This window comes from Dreissena polymorpha, chromosome 9, assembly GCF_020536995.1.
Source record: "Dreissena polymorpha isolate Duluth1 chromosome 9, UMN_Dpol_1.0, whole genome shotgun sequence".
In the NCBI taxonomy this organism is placed as follows: domain Eukaryota; kingdom Metazoa; phylum Mollusca; class Bivalvia; order Myida; family Dreissenidae; genus Dreissena; species Dreissena polymorpha.
Window position 1 is genome coordinate 41720418 of NC_068363.1, and position 11852 is coordinate 41732269.

The 11852-nt window shown below is 35.6% G+C and overlaps 1 protein-coding gene across 1 annotated transcript; it reads left to right on the forward strand.

The window, feature by feature from the left end:
- The first annotated feature begins 722 nt into the window (after positions 1-722).
- Positions 723-11103, forward strand: LOC127845342 (T-box transcription factor TBX20-like). The gene is made up of 7 exons (XM_052376207.1): positions 723-1004; positions 2377-2599; positions 7270-7543; positions 7789-7950; positions 8700-8776; positions 9637-9749; positions 10486-11103. Exons 1-7 carry the CDS (start codon positions 869-871, stop codon positions 10803-10805), a joined length of 1305 nt encoding a protein of 434 aa, XP_052232167.1. The 5' UTR covers positions 723-868; the 3' UTR covers positions 10806-11103.
- The last annotated feature ends 749 nt before the right edge of the window (positions 11104-11852 follow it).

The window sequence follows — 11852 nt, forward strand, 5'->3', positions numbered from 1 at the left end:
AACAGCTTCTGCTCTTGCTTTCACTTAATGAACACGGTTGTTGTCTTTCATCGGATCATAGATGATGAAAACAAATAGTTTAAATGAATTAAAACTATATTGAAAGAAAGAGTCCCGTGTTTTACTAAAATGCCCTAATTGTCATTTTAATAGGTCTTCATTGATTCTGCAAATAATCACTCAGTCAAAGGTTCATACTGATTAGTTTTCGAAGCCTAACAGTGCACTATTATAACTCTTTTGCAATTACTTCCTAGAAAAACAAACGTTGTTTTCTATCATTATTTTTGGCATTTTAAGTTATCTAACCCTTTAACCCTAGTGAAATATTTGAGCACGACGGTTTCTTTCGCTAATTACAACGAGCGATAGAGATTGCTGATGATAGAGGACATTTTGTGCGATTCCTCATTGAACAAAATCTATCTCGCCTGTGATTGGTTGATACGTGGTGTACGCCTACCCATTGTAATAATACTCCGCCGCAAATCGTATCGACCAATTGCATTGCACGTTACATCGACTGTAACTGCGACGGCCAATACTTTAAGGTACCGGGTTTCGGAATTATGGTTAAAAGCAGTAAATGTCTCGTTCATGAAAATAAACCCGTGTTCGAGTGTGAAAACAGTAATGAAATCAGTGTAGAACTGTCAGAAAGCATTACTTCGTGTCGGATCAAGATTTGTGTGTACATATAGCAGTGATCTTTGATTAAGATATTGTGCAGTATTTAATGCAGTCATTGGTACTTTTGTGATTTTAAATACGACGAAGCTGCTGGGGACATTATTGACACTACTTCAGTAAAGAGCTATAAAAAATAATAATTCTTCTCTCACAACAAGAGTGCCGACGACGGCAGAAGATGATTCGAGAAGACAGTGAGCACCAACCGACGCCGACAACGTTGAAGATGTCCAGTCGGGCGTCGGCGTTCTCAATCGCCGCTATCATGGGGGAGCAGCCGCTGCGGCGTGCGTCCGACAATGTTTCTCCTTCCGGTATGTCCTTTTTAATTGTGTGTACTTTAAGAAAGTAAAAACGGTTTGTTATTTTTTCAGATTTACTCTAACTGTATTACACTTATACTTTAATTGAGTGTTACAAAAAATATGCAAGTAGAGCTATTAAAATAAAAATAATTATGAAGATAATAAAAATAATAATAATGATAACAATAATTATAAAATATTTATGCTTTCATTATACTTTCATTATTTTTATTTCATTTTTTGCGTCTTTGCACTGAATTTGATTGATTTAATTTGAATTCACGTGGTTTATCATTTTATTTAAGAATACAGTCAACAAAGTCTAAGTCAAATTTATTGGCAACTACATTAGAACATTGCCAAACAATAAACATAAGACATTGATTGCGGTGTAAATAAATAATGTTTAAACAATGGTGATGAAAAGTATGGAACCTATATGGTATGAAATGATAATTCCACGCTAAAAAAAGTCATATTTAAGTTGAGGTAACTTTTAAATACAAGGCGTGTATACAGTTTTGTTCCATACAATGTAACTCGTTTTTCTTTTAAGAAAATAGTTAAAGATATTACTTTGTATCCGATTATTAGATAATTATTCATGATCAACAGTTTATTATCAGTTGAGTCGGTCCGTTTGTTTGTTTGCTTTAATAAAATTTAATAAATATGTACCCGATATCTATCATTAATATCGCTTTAATCGAATACCCGGAGACCACGTTTTCGAATTCCAGCGATTTTATTCTTTGTGAATAAAATCTTAAAATCCATGACGGCTGAACATCTTTTTGATTGGCACTTAAAAACGTGTTGGATAAATATTTTGTTTTACGCAAGTTTGATTTTTACAAATCGTTGCTTCGTTCAAATAATGTCAATATCATGAAGTTAATAAAAAATACGAGATTAACATAGGCTGAAATTCTACCCAAGAAATTGATTTATATAATATAATATAATATAATATAATATAATATAATATAATATAATATAATATAATATAATATAATATAATATAATATAATATAATTGACATCATATTTAAATGTATATATTTGATGAAAAAAATATTTAAGTGATTTCGCTTTAACAGTAAAACATATAATGTAATTATTATAATATTATATACATACATATATTTGGTGATGAACATGCATATATAGATAATATATATATATAGTATAGCTTTGTTCATAAAATATATCGGAAATACTTACTGTTATTTCTCTAAACACGTACAATATTTTAATAGCATTTTAATTCTTTTCGAATTGTACTGCTCAGTCTAGATCGTGGAAAGTTTTCCCTTTATAATATATATTAATATATTATTTTAAAATATTTGTATTATAATATTCTCGGTTATCGTTCGCAGTTAGTGACTCAGACTCCGATTCTGTCCGAGACGCAGACGTCAGCCGTGAGGAGTCCCCCTCACCCAGCGACACGTGCGCCTTCTCGCCACTTCCGGCGTCACGTGACACACCGAGCACGTGCCCGGAGGAAATGACGTCATGCACGTGTAATCTGGAGACGCGCGATCTGTGGGAGAAGTTCAATGAGCTCGGGACGGAAATGATAATCACAAAAAGTGGAAGGTATGTCGTTGTTCACCTTCTTTTACTAGTTACTTTTTCTTCTTAAATAATGACAATAATATTATATATTATATATTATTACTATTATTATTATTATTATTATTATTATATTATTATTATTATTATTATTATTATTATTCTATTATTATTAGATATTTTAATATTATAAGTATTATTATTATTACTATTATTAGTAGTAGTAGTAGGAGGAGTATTGTTGCTATTAGTATTATTAGTATTATTATTATTAGTATCATCATTACCACCTGCCTTCGTGTATTTTAAGCTCTTAAATACGTGTTCTTGATTATCTATTGTACATTTTGGACTATTTAGAACTTTAGAACTTCTAGCCAAGTCGACCATCCGAAAGATTTAAACATTTGAGGTTTTCCGCCGATTGCCTTTCAGTGTAGCGATTTCAATTTTTAATTACACATGGCCCTCCCCTAATCCGCGAAGCCCTTCAGTGTGATGTATCTGGCCGCGTCTCAATTCGATCCTATCACGAAAGGTCCTCGTTTGTTTCCCGACCAACTCGACGAGAAAACAATCGAAGTAACTAACTCTAAACGGGGACTTGATGAAAATGTAGGAGTATGGAATTACGCCGAGTACGAGTTTTGATGTATGGGGGTATTGTTCAAGACAATCCGAGGCCCAGGTGTTAAAATGCACCTATAATTATTTAAGTTGATCGCTACGCTGATAAACAATTGGAACAGCCGAGCGATTAAGAAAAGAATAGCCTTTCGAAAATTAAATGTTCAAGAATGCCCGGTCGTTTCGAAATTAAACATGTTAGACATGCAACATGTATGCCGTATAGAGCAAGAATATAATTTGAACGCAAACAACATAGCTTCAATAACGAGACACACGTTCGTGTAATATTTTTGTCCGAAATCGGGCTTTATGCGGTTACTGGTATTCACGACGTTTGTCGCCTTCTTGAAAATCACAAAATTTCCCCGCGCATTTATCGCTTTTAATGAGAACTTTTCAAAGCTCATGAATTTCAGCAATTGAATAAATGTATGCTAATTTAATGGGAAAACAAAGGCGATACAGCAACATTAACAAGTATTTTAATGTGAGAAAGGTTTCACCTAATTTTTGTTCCGTGGAGCGGTCATGCGATGGAATAAATTACAGTAATTTTTACCGCCTTTATAGAAAGGTTCGGTCTGTGACGTAACGCAATAATAAAAGCAAATAATTTCTTGTAACAGTTAAGTGTCCGTTCCGGTATTGTGTTTCTTAAATTTTCATAAGAAGGCTGTTTTCGACAACCAGGGATACATTTTTTGTATATATGAAAAACCCGTATACATGTTCATAAGAAACTTAATCTGGAATTATGATAAAAAGTATTAAAAAAATACATTATAGTTAACAATGCTGCTCGCTATATTATATTGCATTGTTAGGTTTCATTCCCATTGACAGCGTGTCGATCATCTAGTTAAAGGAATTCTTGTCAAATTTTGAAAATATTTATTTTATCAAAAAACGCAATCAAAACAAAAACTTGAGAAAACCGTTCAAGATTGTGTCACTCGACTTTTCTACAGAATTGAACAGATAGGACGATTAAATTTTAACACCTCGAGGAAAAATAATAGTTTAAAACCCGTGTCTCCTGTCAGAAAAGACTTTCGTGTGTTTACATAGGACGTGTTAACTAGTGCGGGGAAAATGAAGACATTGAACGTCAAAGGTGTCAATGCATCTCCTTGTCTACCACCCTAAGGCTCACAATGATCAGCTTTCGTTGTTTAATCATCATTCCTTTTTAATGTAGTTTGTACTTCACTCAATAAAGATGTAGTTTTGAAAAGATTGTAAACGGCTGTAAATCAATCAGCCAGAAATCTGTACAGGAATCTGATATCCCTACCTGATAACTATGAAAACCCGAAGCAAAACTTTCGAACATTTTGGAAACCTGACACGTGTTAAGCTGACGCGTTTCAAATTAGAGCTTAAATATTTATATAATCTGTAACAAATTGACGGTTAATTTATGTGTAATAAATTTTAAATAATGCGTTAATTCTGTAAGTTTATATCTTCGAAATTGAAATAATTTGCTAATTCATTGAGTTTATATCTTCGGAATAATGGAAAACGTGTGCTCATAAGCAAGCACGCGTAACTTCTGAAAACTGGTTTTTATTAGCTACTTAATCATATTTTTGCATTTCCTGTATGAAATTTAAACTGATGGGCAACTCTTAAATCAATACTCAATAAACTCGGGTAAAAAGGGTTTACTTACAGCAAACGATGTATTAATGTACCAAGTTCTAGGCTTAATTTATTGTCAATGTTGCCGATTTCGGCGAAATTTTGGTTAGGGTCCTATTCACCAACCGAGTGCGTAGAGTTTATTCTAAAAATAAAATAAAAATATTCTGTAGACTGCAATTTTGAAAAAATGAAGTTTAAAACGGCATGACACTTGTTACATTATTCGTCATTTAGATCATTTTTGCTTTGACATAAGCACCATTTTTAACCGTTACGTTAAACTGTGAAGTATTTTTATGGGTCGACGTCTATTCTATATTCCTACATAAAAACAATAGGGATGGGAATCGTATCCGAAATCGGTATCCGGATAACCTTATCCTCTATCTTAATATATCCGGGTTCTTTTGTAAGTAACCTACGAAAGGCTCAACCCTGTAAATACCTTAATTGGAATTGTTTACAGGATAACAAACAATATAACGCATTTATATGATTTCTATATTTAAATTATTTTATTTATAATAATAATATGCATTGGTGAAAACGGAGCCAGGTCATTGGTCAAAGTTTGCCTTCAGGCGCCTCAAGACTACCATCTGTTGATCTTCAACTCTCATTAACTCGCTGTAACACACTCAGCATCCGTACGACCGCTGCATTGAAATTACGAATAACCGCAGCTCCGCGTCTTGTCGAAAAGGCTGATGACAAAATGCCACAATTATAGGTTTGAATTCGCCAACAATAGTCATATACAACCACTATTAACTTCTTCAGTCGTAAACCGTTGAGGTACAAGGTGTTATCAAAATGAAATCTAAACTCCTCAAATCAACGCGTTGTGTGAATTAATAGTATTAATTGTATTAATGGAATTTCATTGAGGGCTCGATGATAAAATATCAGCTGGCCCGGTCGTATTGTGTAAAACTTGTGGACTGTTTTGATGATCGCGGATAATGCATGGCCGAGATCTCTTGCATTGCGAGATTGTGCGAGATTTTGTGATGAATTTATATACGATAAGTTGAGATTTAGTTTTAAACGAGTCATGAGTCATCGGCAATGACCTGCTACAAGTTAGAGAAATGTGCACGGCAATAAATATATCTGAATCGGCGAGAGATATCGCAAAGATGTTTCAAGTTACATAAGTTATTCAGTTGTATTTAATTATCATCGTATTAAATGGACTGTTGGCATATTTCACTATATTAAATCATTTTCATTTACATATTATGTAATTTCAACTGTTACAGGTCCGCGTATGTTCTACCAAAGAACATGTTTTATTTATATGGTAACTAGTCTGTAAAGATTTCAAGCTAGTGGACATACACAGAAATGAAACGCATGCAATAACAAATACACGTTGTAAGCTCTTAAATAAGAAAAATTGCGACGCAATTGTTTGTATTTTTTTGCGTTCAAATACAGAAGCATCACATCGCCTCATTGGTGCAAAAAGATACCATATGACATAAAAAAGAAGGCACATGGTATCCATTTGCCCCAATGAGGCGAAATATTCCCCCGTTCAGCCGTCAATATGTCTTCCACTAGAAATGAACGTAATGAAACACCGAAACTGTAATTAAATAAATTAAACAACTATGGAGAACGAGGGTTTCATCACGGGGTGAACTGGGATCACACATGGTTACATATTACATAACGACACGCACTCTTCCAGTGGCAAAACAGCAAGAATCACACTATGTGTCTGTAATTTGCTTCATGATATTTTCAGCAGCGCATTCATCCTCATTGACTCGTCGACTCTCGTTTCGGTGATTTGCCGATTTTGGTGAAATTTCGGTTTGAAAAGTGAATCTCGTCACGCGAGTTGCGTATATTTAAAACGTAAAGAAATAAACACTTCTTTAACGCACGGGTCATTAGCGAAACTGAAGGCTCCACTAACAGCACTGTTCTGTAGTTAGAAAATCTCATCAGTCGCTACTCGAAATATTTTAATGTCGCTTTAATTACAGAGACGTCGTGTGAAAGGAATGGATACGTCGTTTTTGTTGGATTTTTATGTCGAGATCGAATATTTACAACGTCTGGGATTGACTAGCATAGCACATAAAATCAACCTTGAAATTGATACACTTCGTCTAGTTGATTTCTAATGAAGAAGTTGCAATATCAAATATACGCTATACTTATTTACTTTTAACAGTATGTTTTTTTTTGTATTCTAATTTATTGTCCAATTGGGTTTGTAGTTTGTACGTATGCATTTGAAGATTAAATATTAAATGCATACGCAGCAACTGTTATGACCTGTGTGTTTGAAGGAATCTTACTGAAAAAAAGAGATTTGAATAAATGCAACAAGCAAATTAAATACTTAAAGCTCTACTTGCAAGCCGTTGCATTAAACGAAAGCTTTCTTCATCTCTTTCCAGACGGATGTTCCCGACGGTCCGCGTCTCTTTCGCCGACCTGGAGCCGACGGCCCGCTATGCTGTCCTGATGGACATAGTCCCGGTGGACCGGAAACGCTATAGATACGCATACCACCGGTCCTCGTGGCTCGTCGCCGGCAAGGCCGACACTCCGCCAGTCTGTCGGCTGTACCTGCATCCTGACGGAACTTTCACCGGCGATCAGCTGATGAAGCAGACGGTGTCTTTTGAGAAACTGAAATTGACCAATAACACACAAGACAAAAACGGACAGGTATTTCTAATGATTTAATGATAAACGTGTTTAACTTTAGCAATTTAGTTTTTATCTTTGTATTTTGAATTGTCACCATATACTACTACTACGACTAATGCTATTACTACTAATCGTATCAGAAGAAGAAGTAGAAGTTGTATAAGTAGTAGAAGCAGTAGTAACAATACTCATTCAAAAATATGTGTCAACTTTGATCATGTAAACCATTTAGTATAACTTATTCCCAATCACTAATGTTGCAGATTGTTCTAAACTCCATGCACAAGTATCAGCCGCGCATTCACCTCGCCAAGGTCGATGACGTCATGAAGACGTCCCCAAGCACGCTAAATGACGTCGATCACAAAACGTTCGTGTTCCCAGAGACCACTTTCATTGCGGTGACAGCATATCAGAACCAGCTGGTAAGCGTTCATTTGATTTGTTAAAAAGCATTTAGGCGCATCATCTTTTCGAATAAGTGTAAATGTATTAAAATATAAATATATGTATAGTGGGTGTAAGCGAAAAATGTAAGATTTAGACAGATAAAATCAATAAACATTTCGTTTTAATTCAAAATGAGACACAATAAAACATATTTTAAATAAAAAGGGAAGACTCCACATCTACGGAGAGGGTTGCTTCTGTTATCAAGAACATTTCTGAGATAAACGCATCCGCAGTCTGTACAATAAATGCTCTTGACCTACAGCCGTATATCAGGACCTGACAAGGTTCTGGCATCGGTAGCAGACGTGGAATCAACGATTTCCCTCGCTCAGTCCGCCCTATCACCCCTTAACAATGAAACAGACATTTCACGAAATAACAGCCTTCGTAATTCGCTGTTCCTATAGACATGCCTCTCTGGAAATGCAAGATAAGAACGCCCGTTCTTGGATTCAAAATCAAACTGCCAATGTTGCTTTTTGGCTGTTTATAAAATTTCACAGTGACACTTGATCTTGAGATACAAAAAGCGTGAAACAACAATGATTTCCATCGGCAAACGTGCAAATCTGCGGTCATGTGAATAATTAAGTGCAATTTCTTCTACGTTTTTTGTCCGAATGCCTGTGTGGTCCTAATGTAATGCATCTTCATTACCATGGACATGATACTAGTTTGGCAGGCAATGTAAACATTATCATAATATTACATTTCTTTACAGATCACGAAGTTGAAAATCGACAGCAACCCGTTCGCTAAAGGATTCAGAGATTCAACACGCTTGTCTGACTTTGAAAAGTAAGTGTAGGACACATTATCCTAAATAGCAGGTGTCACATCATCGTAACGGTGTCCGTTATATCTACCCGTTGTGTGAATCGCATGCCAAAACGGTGAAACCATTCATTTATACACCTATACATTTCCACTGGGCGGTCCGACGGCTAACCTTTCCCGCGTGTCAGTCTGCTTTCTTATTGTTTACATAAAAGAGGTCTCCAGTTACCACCTTTTTTAGACACTGGATAACTTGCAATTCAACAAGACACTAAGCCATTTATTTACGGATTCGCGGTTCTACTAGGTTTGCTGTACAAATGACTTCACTGTAGTAGTAGTCTTAACGCAATGTTCTCCGTAAACGCATAACTATTTGACACCGCCCCGTGGACATGATGAATTTTAGTGTAATGTAACCTACATTAATTCGACAAAAATATCCCCTTCTCCCCTACCAGTTTCTATCCATCATTTGACATTATAACCAGCAGTAAGCATGGCAGGGGACCGTTATGTTAATGTCTTGACACGTAAGATTTGACCAATGCGGTTCTGAAACCGTACCCTATGAACGGAGTCTTTCTATACAAATTCCTTACAGATTGTAAGTGTGTCATCATGAATTGTGAATATTAAAATTTATCGCTGAAGAAATACATGAACAATCGTGTTGGGGAGATTGTGGGAATCACTGCCAAATTGAATGTGATCAGTAAAATGTTTACAAACAAACCTTGAATTTTGAAGAATAACTATCATTATTCTGCTTCACGGATATACGACCATGTATGTAACGCTAAAACATTTAACTTAATGAGCATTTTTACTCATGATCATGTATAACTCTATTATATAAACAACTTTTTTTCTATTTACAGCTCTATGGAGAATATGATGCATACCCCATGTTTTCCGAGAACTCCTTTACGTTCCTATGGCGATCCGGAAATAGCCGATCCTCTTCGACTTTCCCCACAAGAGCGACAAAAAGGTAAATATATCTTCTGCATATAATAAACATTTTATTTTATGAAGTTTACTCAACTAAAGTTATCGCATAAACGTTTTTTTCCGCATTTCTTGCTGTGAATTTCCGGTCTGATGTCGCGGATTAAATATGTATATCATTTAACCTCGTCGTTAATGCGCACTAAATTACACGTATATCAAAGCGGCACAGAAATAAAAACTTTCATTAGTCACACGATAAGTTTTCAAACGCTTATTTTAAGAAACGATTAAACATTTCAGGTCGGCGCATTCGGTTTCAGTTAATCGGTTACGGGTACAGTTTCTTACAACATTTTGTATTTTACGAAACGAACATAAGTATATTGTGGTCAACCGGGTTATTTACATGTCTTTTGTCGGTGTTGAGTTACCTAGCGACCGAAGGGTAGTCATTATCATGTCAGACACCAGTGAGTCGTCTGCAACTGGAAACCGTCAATTGGTGACGGTCCGTAGTGAACTGCCGTAGTCAACACATGCGATTTACGGCGCTTACAAAATGATGAATTCAATGTGCTTAGGATACTGTACCCGCCTGTTTCAGCTCATGTATCTACCAACAACAATCGCTTCCCTTAAATGAAAGTGCGTTTCAATCAATCATTCTCACAGCATCGCAGCCTTTATGTGCTCAATAATCGAAATGTTTTCGTTGACTTAAATTTCTACCCAGAGGCACTTGTAAATTATCGAATCATTCATTATTTTGTTTACAGTTCTCGCCGAAAGCATGTCGCCCATGTGGAGAGCGATGTCAACGTCACTTCCTGTCTCCAGTGCGTCACTTCAGGTTTTCCCTTCTGCGATTCCGACGTCATTGCCTACGTCACTTCCGTTAAGCGCGCGAGACGCGTCAATGCTTTCATCCCTCTACGGGTCAATGATGTCCGCGCAGCAACTCTACAACCAGGAGCTGTTGCTAAGAAACCAGTTCCAGCTGATGAAAAGTGCAATGACGTCACAAGGTCTTCAGGCGAAACACAGATTCCACCCATACGTGCAAAGATCACCGGAAAAATTACGCGAACATTCATAGATGATTGAACTATTTCCTTTACGATTGTGCAAATATTTATTAAACTGTCTTATTACGGTTTTAACCAATTTATGCCTAGTGGACTCTCCCATCCTTCTAAATTGGATCAATTTATTTCCAATATTAGGGATGTCTAGTATATTTATTTCTATATTTCTTACAGAAATTCCTTTAGGCAAACAGCGCAGACCCTGATGAGACGCCGCATCATGCGGCGTCTCATCTGAGTCTACGCTGTTTGCCAAGGCCTTTTTTCTAGACGCTAGGCATAAATGGGTTAATTACGCATGAAAACATGCGTTTCGCGAACTGATGAACTATTGTATAATTTTCCGTTATATTATTTCGAAAAACACACCGTTTTGAACCTGGTGTCATAACCAGTCAAATTATTTGACCCATGTGTTCATAATATAAAGCGGGTAATCTTTAATATGAGATTTACTGAACTGTTAAGCTATGGTACGTCTATTTGATTGCAACACAATATTTATGGAGAAATTATAAGGTCTTAAAGAATACGTGTTATTCAAATAAATGATAACCGTAGTTATGGTTATGTATGGAAATTAATTTAGGCACAAGTACATGTATTGCAAAAGAGAGATGAAGTTCCTTAAAACAAAATGCGATATTTACAATCATGTGCATGTTTATAATAAATCACTTTGATGATTGATTTCTAATGCAAACAAGGTGCTTCCATGTCTGTTTCGTGTATTAAATGAATTTTCTTGTCATATTCATGAATGCATATTTATATGTTTTGTAACTGTGTTACACATGTCGATATATGACTATAGTGTTAGATTACACTTGTTCTCTCGATGTACTATATTACATTATGTCATAAATATATGATATTGATTTATGAATAAAAATGGGATAAATTATACATTAAATATTTGCTTTAATCGCATATCCCCGAAGCTTCCATATTGGAAAACGTTCTTATGAATGGTCCACTTCTTACAGTAAATAACCCCTGTCATGCGAAAGTTGGTCGTATGTCAAATGCAGCCAGTGCAATCTGGTCTGGAGCTACCA